Source organism: Phalaenopsis equestris, unplaced genomic scaffold, assembly GCF_001263595.1.
Source record: "Phalaenopsis equestris unplaced genomic scaffold, ASM126359v1 Scaffold000054, whole genome shotgun sequence".
NCBI classification, from domain to species: Eukaryota; Viridiplantae; Streptophyta; class Magnoliopsida; order Asparagales; family Orchidaceae; genus Phalaenopsis; species Phalaenopsis equestris.
In genome coordinates, this window is record NW_018164496.1 from 580635 (window position 1) to 600198 (window position 19564).

A 19564-nucleotide genomic window follows, 5' to 3' on the forward strand; every position below is an offset into this window, starting at 1 on the left:
TTAAAAACCAACCGACACACTTTAACTAGAGATCCAAAAGATAGACCACATTTGTAGTCTCGACTGACTGGAGTACAAGCGAGAAACTTAGACTGCGGCTAATCGACTAACCCACTTTTATCATGTTGAACAAGATCAGCATTCGATGGGCACCTTGGTCGACTAAGACAAGACGCGGTCGCCACTCGGTCGGTCACCTCAGTCGATCAAATTCAAGCAAGTGGGCCAACTATTTATTGTGAATACCAACTGCCAAATACTAGCTATCGGATACTAATGCCAATGATCATAATACTACTATTGTAATTCAAACTGTAATGCAAATATGATATGAAATTCATACCATTAATTAGAATGCCAATGATATTAAGAGTAGTTTCCATAATAATTTAATATTTTTTATAATTGTACAAAATATGTCTCTTAAATAAGAGACAAAATTACAAATAAAGGGAGCTCTCCCAGTTTTCTCTACAATGAATTCTGGACTTATTCTACTCTCTCTTTCTCTTTCGCTCTCTCTCCAGTTCTAACTCTCGGGGCATGTTTACAAAGAATAAATTAGGATTCAACAATATATAACTAAAATTTTACTTGATATAATAAGAAGTTAACTATACTTCAAAGAAAGAAAGAAAAATACTAGAAATGCAATAATAAATTTCTTATTCAAACAAAATTGAAGCTCAGACATTCATCAAGATTTTTTTTAGGAAAATTGCATACATAACACTAAATTCTTATGGATTTATCTATCTCATACATTAGCTTCCATATGTATACACATAATACTTAACTTATGTATGAATTTGACTATTAAAAAATAATAATAAGTATTATTTTTATATAATATTTAATTATGAAAGTTTATATGCAAGATAGAAAAATATTAATTTTTTTTTTAATTGCAACTCATGTAAAATAACTTTTCATACCTAACTTGCGGTGCTAAAAGGCCTCACTTTTGCTAGTGCCAGCCGCTGCCGTGGCTGCCGCATTCCTTGCGTCACGTCTCTGTTGCTACCCTCCCATCGAATCTACTCTCTTCTTTGCTCGGAAGCTCAAACGCCCTCTTCTTTCCTTCTCCCGTCGCTTCCCTTCACGGCACTACATGGCGCGGGCTCTCACAACCCACGCCACCCTAGGCCTCACCGAGCCCTCCGTCGTCGATTTCCCTCCGGTATTCTTTCTCATACTCCATTTTTTTAAATCTCACTACTTTTGCTTCGAATTATTATTCTGTGTTAGCTCTGATTCACTACTCAAGTCATTAGATTGCAATGACTCTGAGTTTTTCGGCCTCCTGGGATTAGATTCTGATGAAGCAATGACCATTTGGTACTTTTGCAAAAAGAAATTGTGTTTGATCCCCCTTATGAAGAAATTAGATTCAAGGCTTTTAGTTCCCCTCTTACTGAAGCAAGCAAGTAGAAATAAAAAGAGAAGAAAGAAGATTTGCATGTGTGTATTCCTATGTATTTACATATCTAACAGCTAAAATTCAGTTTTTACTTGCATGCAACCATACATATTCATGACAAGTTGGTGTGGTGTCGTTCTCTGAAGTTCAATAGCTCATTGACCTCAGGAGATGGCTAATGTAGAATCACTCTACGGTGTTGGAAGACTCACCAATGATAATTGAAAGAAAATTGAATTGATAATCAAAGAAAAACTACTTCCTTTTTTTGCATTACCTCATTAAATAGCAAATTACATTAATGTCTTCCCATCTCAACTGGGAAAGTAATAACTATGAAAGAAAGCAATAAATATTATTTTCCTATCAAACTGGGAAAGCAATAACTAGGAAATTAAATATTATTTTCCCATCAAATTGAGAAAGTAATAACTAGGAATTCAAATTAAGAAAGAAATAAACTTAAAATAATAAAATACATAATCTAAATAATTAACTTCCAAAAACACAAACTTTCCAAAACTTCTTATGATTCCACGGATTATGGAATTAAATTATCACCCTTCCAAAATTGCCTTTGTGTTGATATCTGCCCCCATATTTCCTTCCAGATTTGCATCAATTGTCGGTGACTCCGAAAAGTTTATTGAAGGTACGTAGCAAAAGTATGTGTGTTTAAACGTTGGAGTTCTGATGCTTGCAACTAGACAGAGTCTAAATTTGAATGATTCTTCCAGTGAACTAAGACTTGAAATATCCTCCACGCCGAATAGTAACAAACCGGTGATCGAGTATGGATGCAATTTCATCCCTTGGGCCTATATTTTTAGGGACATGACTAATTGTGTCTTGTTGAGCCGGTATGTCTGTGGTTGCTGGCACTGGTTGTACCTCTTGCGTTGGTGGTAGTTGTCTTGGCATCTCTTTGACTCTAATGTTTTGGAACTTCTCTAGGATCTTGGTTAAGTTGTTGGGGAGAATACCGTCATCCTGTTTAGCTTGAGTGAATTGCAGAATGGTTAGCACTAGAACGTTTCTACTTTTTCTTGTTTATGTTGTGCTTCAAATTTAGAGATCTGCAAAGGGTCTAAAACAAAAGGGTCTAAAACAACCATTAAATTTAAAGGAGTAAGAATTGGCATACCCGTCATACACCACCTTTCTGTCATAGAGCCAAGGTCGACCCAATAGCAAATGACAAACGGTCATGGGAACCACATCACACCAGGCCTCATCCGAATAACTTTTTCCCATTGTGAACTTCACTAAGCAATAATGCGTAACTAAAATGGGTTTAACTTCATTAACCCAACTTACTCGATAAGGGGTGGGGTGTTTTGCAGTCTTCAAACCCAAGCGTTCAACTGCATAACTGGAAATCACGTTTATTCCACTCCCGTTGTCAATTATTACATTTAGCGCCCGACCACCATGTTTCATTCATATATGGAAAATGTTGGTGCGCCTCCAATCAAGATCAGCACCTTGGATCTTTTTCTTAGTATCCGTCAAAACTCGGTGAATCACACAACTGGGTAAAACAGTTGCTCCCAAGTGCTCTACATCCTCGCCGTCGCTTGCTTCGTATTTTGTATCTTCTTCTCCATCCACAGTGTCTATTAATCGAAGTTATTTTTCACACACAAAGGCCAATTTTTTTTCTCTTGTGGGACGTACTACAACAAAATGTCCAAATCCCTTGCACTTATAGCATTGTGGCTCGTCGCCCAAAAGTTTGGACTTTCCACTTTAGTCACCCACCATGGCGTGTCTATCTTGGTCAGTGGGTAGAGATGGTTTCTGGTATTGCTGTGTTGATGCTCGTTCTTGTGTGGGATCCGTAAATGACATGTCTTCTGTTGGAGAATCCCAATTGTTTTTCAATGTGCAAAGCCAGTTGATAAGCTTCATCAACATTTAGGATTCGTGTTGTTAGCATCTCTTTTCGCAACTCATTACGTAACCCCGTGCAAAATCGAGCTAGAGTTTGTTGTTCGTTTTCCACCACCTTGCTGCGGACAGCCAATTCATGGAAACGGTTTGTGTATTGGTCGACAGTCAATATTTCTTGCCTTAGTTGCAACATCTCTTCAAACATCATTTGCTCCTAGTCAATAGGTAAATATTTCTCCTTTAGTCGTTCCTTCATTTCTTCCCAATTGGACACTGACGCTCATTGAGTATGACGTAGTTGTTCTTCTACGCTACTCCACCGAGCTCGTGCATGTCTTTTTAATTTCATACAGACATAACGCACCTTTCTATCTTCAGAAACTTAGAACCAATCAAAATAATCTTCAATAGCAGTCAACCGATCCTCAAAAGCATTGGGGTCCAATTTTCCAAGAAAGTCTGGAATATCGACCTTCATGCTCTTGGTTAGTTCATCACGAGGGTGATGGTCGAAGCCACACCCTCCTCGTCGCCTGTGAATTTCACGATCATTTCATCCAGAGCGAGCTTCACGATCACCAACTCCCTTGGACTCTTCTTCCTCTTCATTATCATCTACTTCAGCTTCCAAAGGAGGATCACACATCCTCCTATTATGCGGTATAAAATCATCTCGGGTTTGACGCTCCTCCATGGTATCCAATCTATGAAGGATCTGTTCTAGAACGGATGTCAGTTGGGTGATCTGTGTTTGTAGTTGGGCTAGATCATTATTTTGGTTTTGGTTATTGGACATATTGTAAGAGTTACCACTACGGGTCACCGATATAAAATATTTTACGTTCTTGAAGCAGGAAAACCCTCTGTGATACCAAATTGGTGTCGTTCCCACAAGTTCAATATCTTATTGACCTCAATATGGCTAATGTAGAATCACTCTACGGTGTTGAAAGATCACCAACGATAATTGAAATAAAACTGTATTGGCAATCAAAAAAGAGCTACCTCCTTTTTTTTAATCACCCCATTAAATAGCAAATTACATTAGTGTCTTCCCATGTCAACTAGGAAAGAAAGCAATAAATATTATTTTCCTATCAAACTGGGAAAGCAATAACTAGGAAATTAAATATTATTTTCCCATCAAATTGGGAAAGCAATAACTAGGAATTCAAATTACGAAAACAATAAACTTAACATAATAAAATACAAAATCTAAATAATTAACTTCCAAAAACACGAACTTTCCAAATTTTCTTTGTGATTGCACGGATTATGGACTTAAATTATCATCCTTTCGGATTTGCATTTGCGTTGATATCTGCCTCCATATTTCCTTCTATATTTGCATCATGATGTTTTTTTATGTGTGTACAGAATAAAGTTTAGGTTTTAGATATGTAAATACAGAGGAATTAGGATGTGTGTGTAAATGCCCCAAAAAAGAAATTGGCATTATTCTCCAATATTCACTATACTGTGAGTCAGGGGGCATAAATGATATCTCTCAATGGAGCTCTTCACCTATTAGATGGATTTTTTTGTCTTTTCATTGTGTTATTCCAAGTTTTTTTTTATTCTTTTGTTACATTACAATCTGATGATTCCTTTTCATTCTTGTATGTGCACTCATTTAATTATTTGATTATTGGGAAATTTAGATACATGCCATACAATTCTTATGTATTTACATATCAAAAAGTTAAAGTTTTATATTTAGGCTTATAACACGGTGATGTCATAAATCTATGCATGAAATGATATATTTCACTTCAAAGAAGGTAGAGATGATCAGATTGATGGCGTTGATGGGATAAAAACTCTTAGGAAGATTTACATGCATATTGTCAAAGTTTTGAGAAAAATAGACTGAAACCTGAATAGGCTTGCTGTCTTTTCCCTTTGCTTTCATTCCATTCCATTAAATAATAATCTTTCAATCTATTTTAAGTACAAAATAAAGTGCATAATCTATTTTATGTAACTTAAAATACATATTCATAATTTAAATATTCAACTAAAAGAGAAATAAATCAGAATAAAAAATTAGAAATAATTTAAATAAGGAAGCTTCTATATATAGAAAACTTCTAATTTAGCTGTCTAATTTCCGTTATTCCTGATTGGCATCCCCCTCAAATTGATGTTGATTGATCATGAAACATCAATTTGCCAACAAAAAGTTGATAACACCGCTAGGATAAAAAATCTTCAAGTCGTAAGTGTCGAAGCCAAAGAGTGTCGAAGCTTGAGAGTGTCGAAGCCGTGAATGTCGAAGCCTAAGATTTATGGTTTGTAGAAGTCGAAACCATCTATCTAGGAAGGAGTGTCGAAGTTGAAGCCGAAGCGGATGAGTCGAAGCGTAAGAACCATTCAAAGATGCCACAGAAGCAACGATGCCTGGTGAAGAAGATCCGAATCGGTCGAATAATAATACAAACATAGCAATTATTTTCAACCCAAGATCCTTATATTCCACAATGAATGGATTTTGCACTTCATAATAAGTTTCATCTCTTTGCGTGTAGACTTTCTTTGTTGCGCCAGTACTTAGAATATCCCCATATCATCCATATCTCCCCGTCGGATCCACCTCCTCGAATGGCTATGCGTCCTTGTTCGTCGGATTCGGCCTTACGCTCCACATCCTCCCTGGATCTGCGTTGCCAATCACAATTCACTCCAAAACTCTTCTATTGATCAAATGAATACATAAGAAACACAAATAACAAGAAAAATAGAATGTCCTGGATTTTCTTATGTGCTTGTTTCTATCAGCCATCGATCGTATCGCAGAAGATGTCGGGGCGATCCTCTGCTTCGATTTTGTGAGAGACAACAAACAACCGCAAAATCTTTATAGAAAGGCTCTTGAAGAGACGATGGACAAAGCTTAGAGGGCATACGCGGGGGCTTTATTGTTAGCTGAAAAATTAATCACGGTTCGAAGATCGAAGGTGGACGCAGCCGAAGCGAACGAAGGAGGACGAAGCAGCCCGGGATGAAGCTGTAGAAGACGAATCAAAGGTGAAGAAATAGTTCTTCCCTTCCCGCAAAAAGGCTGGCGGGAAGGGAGTCTTGATGGTCCTCCAACGACTACCGGTGGTTAGGGCAAAAATTTGGCTCTGATACCATGTCAAAGTTTTAAGAAAAATAGACTTAATCCTGAATAGGCCCGATGCATTTTCCCTTTGCTTTCATTCCATTAAATAATAATCTTCGATGCATTTTCCCTTTGTTACAATCTAATTAAATAATAATCTTACAATCTATTTTAGGCACAAAATAAAGTGCATAATCTATTTTAGGTAACTTAATAGTAGATATTCCTAATCTAAATATTCAGAGGGAAATAAATCAGAATGAAGACTTTAGAAATAATTTAAATAAGGAAGCTTCTAATTATAGAAAACTCTTAATTTAGTAGCCGAATTTCCGCCTTTCTTGATTGACACATACCATAGAATTCTTATGCATTTACGTATCAAACGCCAAAAGTCTAATTTTTACATTTATAACACCTCAGAATTAAAAACTTATGCGTGAAAAGTGTACTTCAATTTAAAAAGGTTAGTGATAGTGATGTTTCTGATGTGATGTCGGGAATTTGAGTATTATTTATGCAAATATGAAAGTTTAGCTGTTTAGATATGTAACTATATAAGAATTGTGTGACATGTATGTAAATGCCCCAAACGCATAATTTGATAGGTAGGTGCTTGAAAATTGCTTCCATGTCCTTTTTTTTTGTCATGTTGCCTCTTTAGATTATAAGAGTTACAAACAAAAAAAAACACATGAAGGGACATGTTGTCAATTTGTATGATTTGTTATGCTCTTACAACTATTTCTTCAACATAATTGTTCCTCTTTTTTCATTTGTAGTTAAATTAAATATATTTTCTTAAGTCTCCTTAATATTTGTATAAGACAGTGTACTAATTATTTATTCATTTTATTTACTCAACTTAATCTGAAATTTATAACCCATTTATATCCTCATTTCTGTATCGCAGATTTAATTCTTTAAACTTGTTGCTCTACGGCAATATTTGATTTTTTTCAGCACTACTGACTAATAGTTTTCAGCACTACTGACTAATAGTTTTCAGCATAACATCCACTAAAATTGTGTAGGAACCTTAACTGAGCAAGTTGTAGCATTAATATTGTAACATATGCAATGATGTTAGGTTTTGTGGATTTGCTCCCTGAGTTTTATGGGTTTATTCATACTTTTTCTCGCTCTATGAAGATTTTAGGATAACTATATATTACTGATTATTTTCTAGCAACTTGCACAATGACTAAATCATTTCCAACAAAGATATGTTCTTTTTTAATGGATTAAAGAGTCAAAATATTCCCTTAACTATTTACATGGAGCCATTTTAGTCCTATAGTCTATAAAGTGCAAATTAGTTCCAAGACTTTTAAAATTGGGGCTGAAATAGACCTATGCGTTCAGCCTATATTAAAAGAGTTTGAGACTAAATTGACACTTTATAGTCTCTGAGACTAAAATGACCTCCCGCAAAGAGTCAGGATACTATTTTGACACTTCTCTCTATTTTCATGTGCATTTGTTTGCAGATCACATTTTCAGCAAAGGACATTGATATCGCTGAATGGAAAGGAGATGTGCTTGCAGTTGTTGTCTCCGAACAAGATATGTCCAAGAATTCAGACTCCAAATTTGAAAATCCTATTTTAAAAGGGTTAGATGACAAACTTGGTGGTCTTCTGTCAGAGATGTCAACAGAAGAGGATTTCAAGGGAAAGCCTGGGCAGTCAACTGTTCTCAGATTACATGGCTTTGGTTTTAAGAGGTTGAGTCTGGTTGGACTTGGACCATATCCCCCTTCATCAGCAACAGCTTCCTATAAAGCAGTTGGTGAGGCTGTTGCAGCAGCTGCAAAGACTGGCCAAGCATCAAATGCCGTTATTGTACTGGCATCTAAACCTTCAGAAGATTTTAGACTGCATGCTGCTTCAGCAATTGCTTCAGGTTTATTTCTTAGTATTTTTAGAGAAAAGTGTCAAAATAATTCCCGACTCTTTGCACAGTCATGTTCGTCCCAGAGTCTATAAAAATGCCAACTTAGCTCCCAAAATCTTTTAATATGTGTTGAAATAGTTTCCACGAAAGGCTATTCAGTTTCAATTTAAAGAGTACAGGGCCGAATTTGGCACTTTTATGTACCCCTAGACTAAAATGACCCCATGTAAAGTTTAGCACTTATAGTTTTTATGTTTGTAACTATTATCTGGCAATTTATGTGAAGGGAGTTATTAGTTTGATACTTCTCTGGGGTTTTTGCAGGAACTATTTTGGGTGTGTATGAAGACAACAGATTCAAGTCTGAATCAAAAAAAGCTGTGCTTAAATCTGTGGATATTGTCGGTTTGGGTTCTGAACCTGAAGTAGATTTAAAGCTCAAGTATGCTAGCAATATTTGCTCTGGACTAATTTTTGGGAAAGAGCTTGTTAATGCTCCAGCAAATGTACTTACTCCTGGTAAATGGAATCAAGATTCATCTTTTTTATTTTGTTTTCATTAAAATGTCAAAATAGTCCTCAAGCTGTTTACATGAGACAATTTTATTCCCAGAACTACAAAAGTGTCAAATTAGTCTTCAAATTCTTAAACTTGGGACTGAAATAGTTTTTCGTGGAGATTATTTTAGCCTATATTAAAGAACACTTGAGAGCTAAATTGACACTTTGACTTTGGGACTAAAATAACTCCCTGCAAAGAGTCAGAGACTATATTTACACTTTTCTTATTGTCATTATGTTTAGAACAATTGTGCTCTTAGAAATTGGTTCACATTTCTCTAGCTTAACCCTTCTCCAATCATTATAAATGGATGAGTAAAAGAAATTTTATCGGATTTTATCAGGCGCACTTGCAGAAGAAGCTTCAAAAATTGCCTCATCATACAATGATGTTTTTACTGCAAATATATTTGATGCGGAACAGTGTAAAGAGTTGAAGATGGGCTCGTACTTGGCGGTTGCTGCAGCATCATCAAATCCTCCTTATTTTATTCATCTACGCTACACACCGCCAGATGGCAATGTGAAGACCAAGTTAGCAATAGTTGGCAAGGGATTAACATTTGATAGGTAAGTACACATTTTTTTTAATCCATAGATTAGTCGAGAGAATCTTAAGATTTAGATAATTTAATTCATTAAACTGTGTAAGTTTGGATAAGACAGCTAGATGAAAGAAGCAGTGGCTCTTTCACTACGGCATATATTGGGAAAGCTTAGATATTTTCCAGAACATTCTGCCCTGTCTCCAGTTATCATCCCTTTGTATCTTGTATTTATTAGCCTTCAAAACATGTTTGTTTGCATGGTTGAGCAGTTGGATTCTATTTCATTGCCATATTTTTTCCATTCTAACTATAAATATGATATCTTTTCACTAACTTTGATAGCTTATTCTTGCATGTTTTTATTGGAAGATTTACATGCATACCACTCAATTCCTATGTATCTAACACCTAAACTTCAATTTTTACATAGATACCACCTTAACTAAGCGTGAAACGGTATATTTCACTCTTTAAAAGTTAGAATTGTGATATTTTTCTACGTGAAATGAAAGATTTGAGTGATATAAATATAAAAAAGCAAAGTTTAGTTGTTAGATATGTAATTACATATGAGTTCAGTGGTATCAATGTGAATATTCCTTTTAATCTTTTCCTTTCATCATCTGCACTTCAAGGTGTTTCCTGAATCAATTCAGTTTAAAATAAAAATGACATAAATATGCATTTCATTCTTGTACCAGCGGAGGCTATAACATCAAGGCTGGGCCAGGATCTTCCATAGAACTCATGAAGTTTGATATGGGTGGATCTGCTGCAACCTTTGGCGCAGCAAAAGCCATCGGTCAAATTAAACCCCCAGGAGTGGAGGTAAAATTTTCCATGTATTTGTTCGCAAAACCTTGCATGCATATATTTACTCGTATTTTATTATGTCATTTTGACAAAAAATAACATCTAACTCGGTCTAGTAATGCTTTTATTCCAGGTTCATTTCATTGTTGCTGCCTGCGAAAATATGATTAGTGGCGCTGGCATGAGACCAGGTGATATTGTTACAGCTTCTAACGGGAAAACAATAGAGGTAAATTTTATTATTTGATTTAAATGAATGTTGATCGTTTAAGCATGAACTATGTTGCTTGACCTCTCAGAACATATAGCAGAGTCAATGATGTATAGATTTGAAATAAGAAGAATTATTTGATTTAATTTTCTTTCTTATATACATTTCTCCATAGTTAATGAGTTATTGAAAAGTGATGGGTTGTAATTTACATTCTTAGCACATAATTTTTATTTATTTACGGATATCACACCTAAACTTTCATATTTGCATGCATTGCACTTTGGTGTAACCTTACCATTGGAATTATTTGGTTTGCATAAATATTTCAATGTTCATGAGGCACCATTGAATCTAGATCTTAATCAAGCAAAGAGTTCAAATTCATTGAGATGGTTGAAATGCTTAACATTAGAACCCATGTATAGATTTTAATAGAGAAAAATAAGCATTGCATATATCATACATTTCAAGCATATTTAAATTAAATGTAGTCAACCATTGAAAGGAAATATTCTAAGTATTTTAACGTATTTGTTGCTTTTAAAGTATATCTACCATACTGATCAAATGGGCAATAGTAAATGATGTGGAAAAAAAAATATAAATTTCATTTTAGTTGTATGAATTTATAGTTGTATTTTTGAAATGATGATTTTACATTGAAGATATAAGAAAATATTTTTTGTTAAAATTTTTTCTTACACATTTATGTAGAGAAGTTTGACAAAAAATGATAAAAGATAATCAAAATAGTTTTTTTGGATAGTTAGTGATTATATGAACTAGTAAGTCTCTTCCAATATACAACAATAAATTCCTAAAATTATTTCAATATGATTGAAATTATTATTATTATTTTGGGATAATTACATACAGACCACTCGAAAGATTTATATTCACAAATTAACCACTCGGGTGATTTTTTTGAACCACTAAACCAACGTATTTAAGCGTGTCACGATCAAATTATTGAGAATTTGTTAAAAATGAAAAAATAAGGGTTGGGGTTTTGCCGTGAATTTTGATATTTGAGTGAGAATTTGAAAATTGGATGAAAAAGGATTGTTGATTTGTAAATACCAATTTTCGGGCGATCTGTATGTAATTGCCCCCCGATTATGTTTTGTATTATGCAATTTATTAGTTGGAAGCATTTTCTGAATCTTGATGCTAAATTGCTAATGATTGAAATTTAAAGGGAAAAGGATATGATCCTTCTTTAAATCTATATCAAGGTGTTTGGATCGTTTATCAAAACCTAAATGAATTTCATTGGAGTTAAAATTTGATATCATGCCCTTAAGCTTACAATATTATGCTACTTATCATAGGAGAAAGCAATAAACTCTTAACAGTTCTCAACAAATAATCCCTTGTAATGGTCATTGGAAGCTACAACCTTAAGAGGTTAATGTTGTTTTAACCTATTAGATTACAACAATCTTAATGCTTTACTGCCTCTTGGTCTCTAGTTGGTCTTTTAATTTCACAAATATATTCTTTATTTTTTAACTATTATTTCATCACTTCATTTTTGTATGACTTTGATTCTTTTTTGACTTTTGGATTATTCAAAATTATTCTGATTGAATATATTATTGTATCTATTGAAAGTTGTCATTTAACGTGGTTGATGTTTGGTCAATTAAATGATTATTGTATTCACATATTCACATAATGTGTGTGTATATGATATATAAGCACAAGCAATTCAATTAGTAAAAACTCTGCTTCACTTAGTGCTTCTCACAATGAAATAAGAAAGAATTCTTGCTCATCACATTATGCTTAGCTTTTTGCAAAAATTGACTAGTACATGTAATAATAATTATTCACCACAACCTATAAGATCATATAAACAAACCTAGTATTTATAATACATAGAATTAGAGGAATTCTAACTTTTAAAAATTTCATTAAATCCCCACATACTATCATAATTTTACTAAGCTTATACAAACAGTGGTTTTTATGAGAAGATAGATTAACTAGAGATATAACAAATAAGACATAAATCAGCAAGGTGGGATTTCACCTGCAACCCTTCAAATTCCACAATTTAAGCTATGAGTTATTGCACACTCATGATGAATTTAGTGAATTGTGTATAATTCATTTATTTACATCAAGACCATCACTTTTATATTATAGCTATCTTAAGAATGATGAAACAGCCAACATTTCTTTGATTAATAGATCACAAATTCATTCTTCTTTACATTTGATTAATTCTTTATCATAAGTTTCATTGACCTAAGGTTCGGTTGAGGTAACTCGAGATAGACTTTTATTGTGCTGTGTGAGACTCTTTTTTTATTGTACGACATAATTGAATGTGCCATCATTTTATTGTGGATTTAATTATAATTTACACTTGGATGGCCAAACATCCAAACACTTATGAATATGGCAATGACTAACAAAACTAAAAAGAAATACAAAAATCCTTGCCACACAAACATGTAAAATAGAGACATTTACATACCTATCACCCAATTCTTATGTATTTATATTTCTGATAGCAACTTTAGTTTCTTACATTTATACCAACCAAATCTTTCATCCAAGCCTCCATCTCCTCGCTCTCTTTCTAAAACTTAGACTAGGAACAAATAAGGAAGCAATAAATGGTTTTCTTTGCATTAGCTTTGAAGAACAATGAAAAATAAATGAAAGTCAATGTGAAACCCCTCAAGTAGAATAAAAGTTGAACAATTAAATATTGCGGCGCCTTGTGGTGTTAGCAGTTGAATTTCATCAGAAGCTTCAAAGTTAAGCATGCTCGTATGAGAGTATTCTCAATATGTATGATCTCTTGGGAAGTTACACCAATAGGACAAAACTATGAGGCCATTAGGCCAAAGCGGATGATATCTCAATGGATCAGAGTTCGAGCAATTACAAATAGTATCAAAGCACTACGCCAGTCTAAAGATAGGAATATATGTCTCGTGTATGGTTCTGGTTTAAGAAAACTAATGAGGACATCGATTACTTAAGTGCGGAGATTGTGAAACCTCTCAAGTGGAAAAAAAATTGAGCTGAACTCTTATGCATCGAGGTGTGTTTTGGTGTAGTGGTTGAAATTTCATAAAAAAAAATCAAAATTAAACATGTTCGTACATGAGCTTTCTCAAGATGGGTGGTTTCCTAGGAAGTTACGCCAATAAGACAAAATCGTGAAGCCATTATGCCAAACCTGACAATATCTAATGGATGAGAATTTAGGCTGTTACAAATTGCATTAGCGCATTACACCAGTTTGAAGATAAGAAAATCTATATGATGGAAAATTCTGGGTCAAGAAAATTGACGATGACGTCAATTACTTAAGTGAGGGATATTGTGTAACCCTTAAGTTGAATCAAAGCTGAACTCTTAAACATCAAGTGTCACGGTTGGAATTTTATTAGAAACTTCAAAGTTAAGCATGCTCGTAGGAGAGTATTCTTAATATCGGTATCCTCCTAGGAAGTTATACCAATATGACAAAACTGTGAGGCCATTAGGCAAAAGCGAAGAATATCTTGATGGATGAGAGTTCAGGTTGTTACCGTCAAGGTTGCTACAGTAGGCTGACAGCCCCTTGATGGATGAGAGTAAGTTGGTCTGATTCAAATCATAATTCTATGAGTCTTTACTCTTTAGTGATAACCAAATAGATCAAGTCAGATTATGCATTTTTTCATGCGAACATAGTGTTACTATGATTATCCAACTGGTTATCTCAAAATATTTATCTTGAATCGATCTTTTGATTTTACTTTTATATTTAAACTTTTTTATCATTTTCAGGTCAATAATACTGATGCTGAAGGCAGGCTCACTCTTGCAGATGCTTTGGTTTATGCATGTAACCAGGGCATTGAAAAGGTACATTTCTCATAGCCACTAAAAAGTTGTCCAACTTCTGAAATTGTGAAGTTCTGTGTAAGGCTATTTGCTTTTATATAATATCTAATTGTTGGCTTATAGCTGATAACTCATAAATTTCTTTGATGGCATCATTTGATTTGAAACCTGGAGAAAAGTTTTTGTTAGTTAATAAAGATTTTTTTGGAAGATTTTACTCGCATACCACTCAATTCCTATGCATTTACTTATCTAACACCTAAACTTCAATTTTTACATACATGCAACTTTACCTATGCATGAAAAAAGAGCTAAAATGGTGGTATTTTTTATGTGATATGAACGATTTGTGAGTTATAAATGTAAGAATTAAACTTTAGGTGTTAGATACATAAAACCATAGGAATTGGGTGGTATGAATATTGTTAAATTTCTTTTATTAAGTCATGATCTTTTGTAATATTGTTTTGTTTTAGTGGAATTAAGCTGCAAAAGTTTTCATTATGGCAGTACTTATAGTGCCATTGATTGAGCATTCAATGATGTGGATATAAATTATGAATACTTTTCTTTTGGATAATCAACAAACTTATTTGCAAATTTGGAATAATCATTGGTATATTGCAGGTTGTTGACCTAGCAACACTAACCGGTGCTTGTGTAGTTGCTCTTGGCCCTAGTATTGCAGGTGAGCTGCTTTCTTATTGTAATGTAATTATAGGAAGATTTACATACATCCACTCATTTCCTATGTATTTACATTTCCAACATCTAAACTTCAATTTTAAGATACAAATGATTCTATCTATGCATGAAAAAGAGTATTTCACTTCTTAAGAGTTAAAATGGTGGTATATTTAACATGATATGAAATATTTTGGTGGTATAAATGGTGGTATACAATATGCTAATGCTCCTTGTAATTTTATATTAATATACACAACACATGCATTTGTAATAGTGAGGACAATACAAACATAGTACTTTTTGGCATGTCTTGATCAGGTTACTCTCTGCAATGGATTATTTATACACATTTACATTTTTTAGATAAGAATTTTATTTGCGGCAAATTTCACTCACCTTTTGTTCTATTTGTTTTGCTTTACAATTATAATTTGAAGTAATTGGCTTACTTCAAATTATGTTCTTGAGTATAGTTAAGTTTTTCTCCTCTGCTCTTGGCTTCTTCTTTTTAGGATTTTTCATGTAAATCTTTTCTAAAATGCTAATTAAAAGAGTCAGGGGACTATATTGACACTTTTATGGGCCGTGAGACTAAAATAGTCCTCTACAAAGATTCATGAGGCATTTTGACACTTTTCTCTTTTTTCTTTCATTCTTTCACCGCACATTGCTTTAATTTCATAGCAATAACAAATTAATTTACCCTTCCACAGGATTCTTCACACCGAGTGACAAACTCGCAGAGGAGATTGTTTCGGCTTCCGAGGTTGCGGGAGAGAAACTTTGGCGAATGCCCTTGGAAGACAGCTATTGGGAGTCGATGAAATCAAGTGTGGCCGATATGCTGAATACTGGAGGTCGTGCGGGTGGTGCCATAACTGCAGCACTATTTTTAAAGCAGGTGTGTATTTATTATGCATGCCATAAACTTCATTTTTGGGTGCAGAATAAGGGCTAATGAAGCTCCCTTGAACTAGTCATTAATGGAGCTTCATTAGAACTGAGTTATTAACTAAATCAGTTAGATTTTGGTGTAAAATATCTAACTTCAAAGAAGTTCCAACTTTAGAATAGATTTTAATTTCAATAATGGAGAGTTTTTTAAGGGATAATTAGAAATGTGTTGAGAGAGATGATTTGGAAAAGCTAATGTTTTGGGTGTTGGTGGAGCTCTCTATAACCAATTTCAAGTAATATGATCTAGGCACTAAGAGAATGAGGAGTTCATTAGAATCTATGGGCTGATATGGTGCAATTTTAAGATTATTGTTAAATGCTAAAGGTCTTATGCAATTAACAAATATTATGGAGATTTAAGACAAATTTAATTAAACTATAATTTGCTAGATGTCATTGATAGTTAAGTTGAGCATGTCATAGAGGAGAATATTAAGTTGGATGTTTGCAAAATTAGGAATGATAGATTGAGAGGTAGTTCGATGAGTCCTTTATTGAAAATAAGATTAATGAAAATAGATTTAAGTGATTTGAACACATAATAAATGGTATAAAATGCTTCTATTAAACAAGTTGATAAAATTCGTCGATAAAATTCATGTCAAGGGATTATGAAAAAAGAGTGTCTATAATAACATGAATGTAAATTTTTTAAAAATAATTTGTAAAGAACAAATTTAACGGCTTAATCTGCGTTTAATAGGCGTGATTGAAAAATGAGGATTCATAAACCCAATTTATATAGTTGTGATCGTGAGCAATAAGCTTAACTCGTAGTGAGATTGACAATTTCTTTTTTTGTTTGGTGTTTGTGGTGTTGCTTTATTATTGATGGTTTGAGAGCAAGGGGGCCATCAAATTGATAGAGTAGTGGTAGATAGATTGTGATTTAAGAAGGTTCAAGGTTAGGGTTTTCAAATGCAAGTAATATAATACATAATATGAATACATGCAAATTCTAGTAGGTTCAATAAATGACCCAACCCAAACCCGACTGCAGAATTGAGTTAGAGTCGACCTGATTATTAACTAAGTCAGGTTCGGGTCTAAATTAAACTCGATTATTGTTTTTGTGTTGATTCAATTATCTAGAAATTGAACTAATTACTATTTAGATTTGTGTTAGGATGATTAGTTAATTGGGTTAAAATGATCATATTTGGGTCAATTGGGTTGTCTTGTTTCAAAAAAAATTACATGATTCGCAGAATCAAAACAAAATTTTACTAAAATTGTTCATAATCAGTTCTATCTTTCGGAATCAGACTTGAGATGTGATATAGCTTTGAAATCTGAATTAAGACGGTATCTTGTAAATATGTAATTATTTTGAATGTATCAATAATATATTTATTTTCCTCAATAATGGGTTAGATGGGTTGAATTCAGGCCGCACATATTTGAATTAAGTCCGAATCGAACTATCAACTCGAATTAAATTTTTTTATATTTATATCACTCAAATCTTTCATATCAAATAAAAAAAAATCATTATTTCGACGTGTAAAAAATGAAATACACCTTTTATTGCAGTCCTTGTGTGTAAAAAGTGATGTTTTAGTGTTAAATATGTAAATACGCTGGAATTGAATGGTAAACCTTTCAAATATATATTTTACAGATTAGATAGTAAATGGATATTGTTATAATCTGCAGTTTGTGGATGAGAAAGTGCAGTGGTTGCATATAGACATGGCTGGTCCTGTTTGGAATGAGAAGAAGCGCACATCGACAGGCTTTGGAGTCTCCACTTTAGTAGAGTGGATACTGAAGAACTCTTCTTAGAACTAACTGAAATTTTTTGTAAAATTTAAATTTTTATTGTTCTTATGAACCAAAATAATGTTGTTCTTACATTTTAATTTGTTTGGTGTTTTAATGCATTTTATATTATGATTTTTTTTTAATGAAAATTTACATGTGTAGCACAAAATTCTTATATGTTGACATTCCAATGCCTAAAGTTTGAAATTAGTGTCATAATAAATATATATTTTACTTTTTAATAAATTATTAATGATGAATGTATAGAACTTTAGCTGTTTAGGTATGTTAGATGTGCAAATATATTAAATTTGTGCTATGTATGTAAATGCCCATGTTTTAAATTATGATATGTGATATTAGATGCTATACCAAGGAGTAGTGTCGCAAGCCTCTTTGAAGGTTGTAAGTCCTCTCAGGTCACGAGTTCGAATCACATGAGGGTGGAATAGCCAATTTGCCGGTAATGAAGCGGTTCTTAATTAGACACACGAGGGTGGAACACTCTCTGACCCGTCTGTGCAAAACACAAAAAAAAAAATGTTATTCAGAAGACGCAATATGTCATAAATATTTTCAAAATTATTCTGAATATTTATTGTTATAACATATGAAAATTATAAATTTACTAACACAAAAGTATTTGAAAGTAAATATTTTCCAAATTCAATATTGCCTTCAATATTTTATAAATTTTCTTTATGTAATTTTTTATCATAGATTAAGAAATTAAACTTGAGAATTCAATCTATAAATATCATGTCAAATTTTAACATATATATATATATATATAAAATTAATTTATTAAAAAAAATAAAAAAGGCAGACAAGCACTGTCTTTATTGGGATCCACCCCTGTCCTGTAATCTTCATACTTTTTTCCTCTTTTCCTTTGATCCATGCACTTTTATTGACTTTCATATTTCTTTAATTTCAAAAACTTCTACCTCTCTAACTAATCACATTCAATCACCAAAATAAATAAATATATATATCACTCATGGAATATTATTTATGCTATTAAAATGTTTTAAATATTATAACATAAGCTGAAAATAATGAATTGAATAGAATAAGGTTTTAGATATATAAAGTTAGAGGTTTTCGATGTATATAAATACATAGAATTGAGTGGAATGTACGTAAAATGTCCCTAACAAAAATCCAATCATAAGTAGAAATTTAATGCAATGCTTCGCACCACCTCTTTTCCTCCATACTAAATAAACCAAGGGGCTCTTTTGCTTTAAATTTTTTTTTTTTTTTTTTTTTACCTTTTTTTTTTTTTTTTTTTTTTTTTGCATTTATTACAGCTTAAACCCAATCATGGAATCATTTAATGTCTCGGCATCTTCCGAGGGATCTATATATAACTAATGGTAGTTATTGTGTTTCTATTAATTGATATAATTAATGAATATTGTACTCTGATTAAGGTAATACATTATATGTTTTTCATTTTTATCACAAATAAACCTCCATGCTAGAGATTTAAAGGTCTCCATTTATCAACTATAAGGTTTACTTTTAAATAAACTATAAGTAAGAAAGTTAATTTTCCCCCGCCGCCCCCGCCGCCGGCGGAGGCGGCAAACACCGTCATACCATTCTCCTCCTCCTCTCAGCCGCCGCTGCCGTCCCGTCCGCTCTCCTTCTCCTCATCCTCGTCCTCTTCCTCTTCTTCCACATCTCCCGCCGTTCCCGCCGCAGCCGCTCTGCAACACTCCCTTTATTCTCTTCTCCTTCCTCTTCGCCCACCCTCCTCCGCTTCTCGTTCAGCTCCCTCAGCTCCGCCACCCTCCATTTTGACCCCTCGCGCTCCCTCGGCCGCGGCGCAACCGCCGCCGTTTTCCGCC

General features: G+C 33.5%; 2 protein-coding genes across 2 annotated transcripts in view; both read left to right on the forward strand.

Annotated features, from left to right (window-relative positions):
- Positions 1 to 953: 953 nt before the first annotated feature.
- Positions 954 to 17837, forward strand: LOC110019366 (leucine aminopeptidase 2, chloroplastic-like). The gene is made up of 10 exons (XM_020717008.1): positions 954 to 1180; positions 7907 to 8321; positions 8637 to 8831; positions 9218 to 9443; positions 10123 to 10249; positions 10368 to 10463; positions 14244 to 14321; positions 14928 to 14988; positions 15701 to 15888; positions 17601 to 17837. The coding sequence occupies exons 1-10, from the start codon at positions 1112 to 1114 to the stop codon at positions 17727 to 17729; spliced, it is 1584 nt and encodes a 527-aa protein (XP_020572667.1). The 5' UTR covers positions 954 to 1111; the 3' UTR covers positions 17730 to 17837.
- Positions 17838 to 18174: 337 nt separating this feature from the next.
- LOC110019301 (putative receptor-like protein kinase At1g80870) overlaps positions 18175 to 19564 on the forward strand; it is a 3045-nt gene continuing 1655 nt past the window's right edge. Inside the window, 3 exon segments of the mRNA XM_020716923.1 lie at positions 18175 to 18182; positions 19252 to 19298; positions 19301 to 19563. Coding sequence (XP_020572582.1) covers positions 18175 to 18182; positions 19252 to 19298; positions 19301 to 19563 — 318 coding nt within the window.

Coding starts and splice junctions, on each gene's coding strand:
- LOC110019366 (XM_020717008.1), top strand. CDS start 1,112: ATGGCGCGGGCTCTCACAACCCACGCCACCCTAGGCCTCACCGAGCCC. Junction 1,181..7,906: donor CCGTCGTCGATTTCCCTCCG/GTATTCTTTCTC, acceptor ATTTGTTTGCAG/ATCACATTTTCAGCAAAGGA. Junction 8,832..9,217: donor AGCAAATGTACTTACTCCTG/GTAAATGGAATC, acceptor GGATTTTATCAG/GCGCACTTGCAGAAGAAGCT.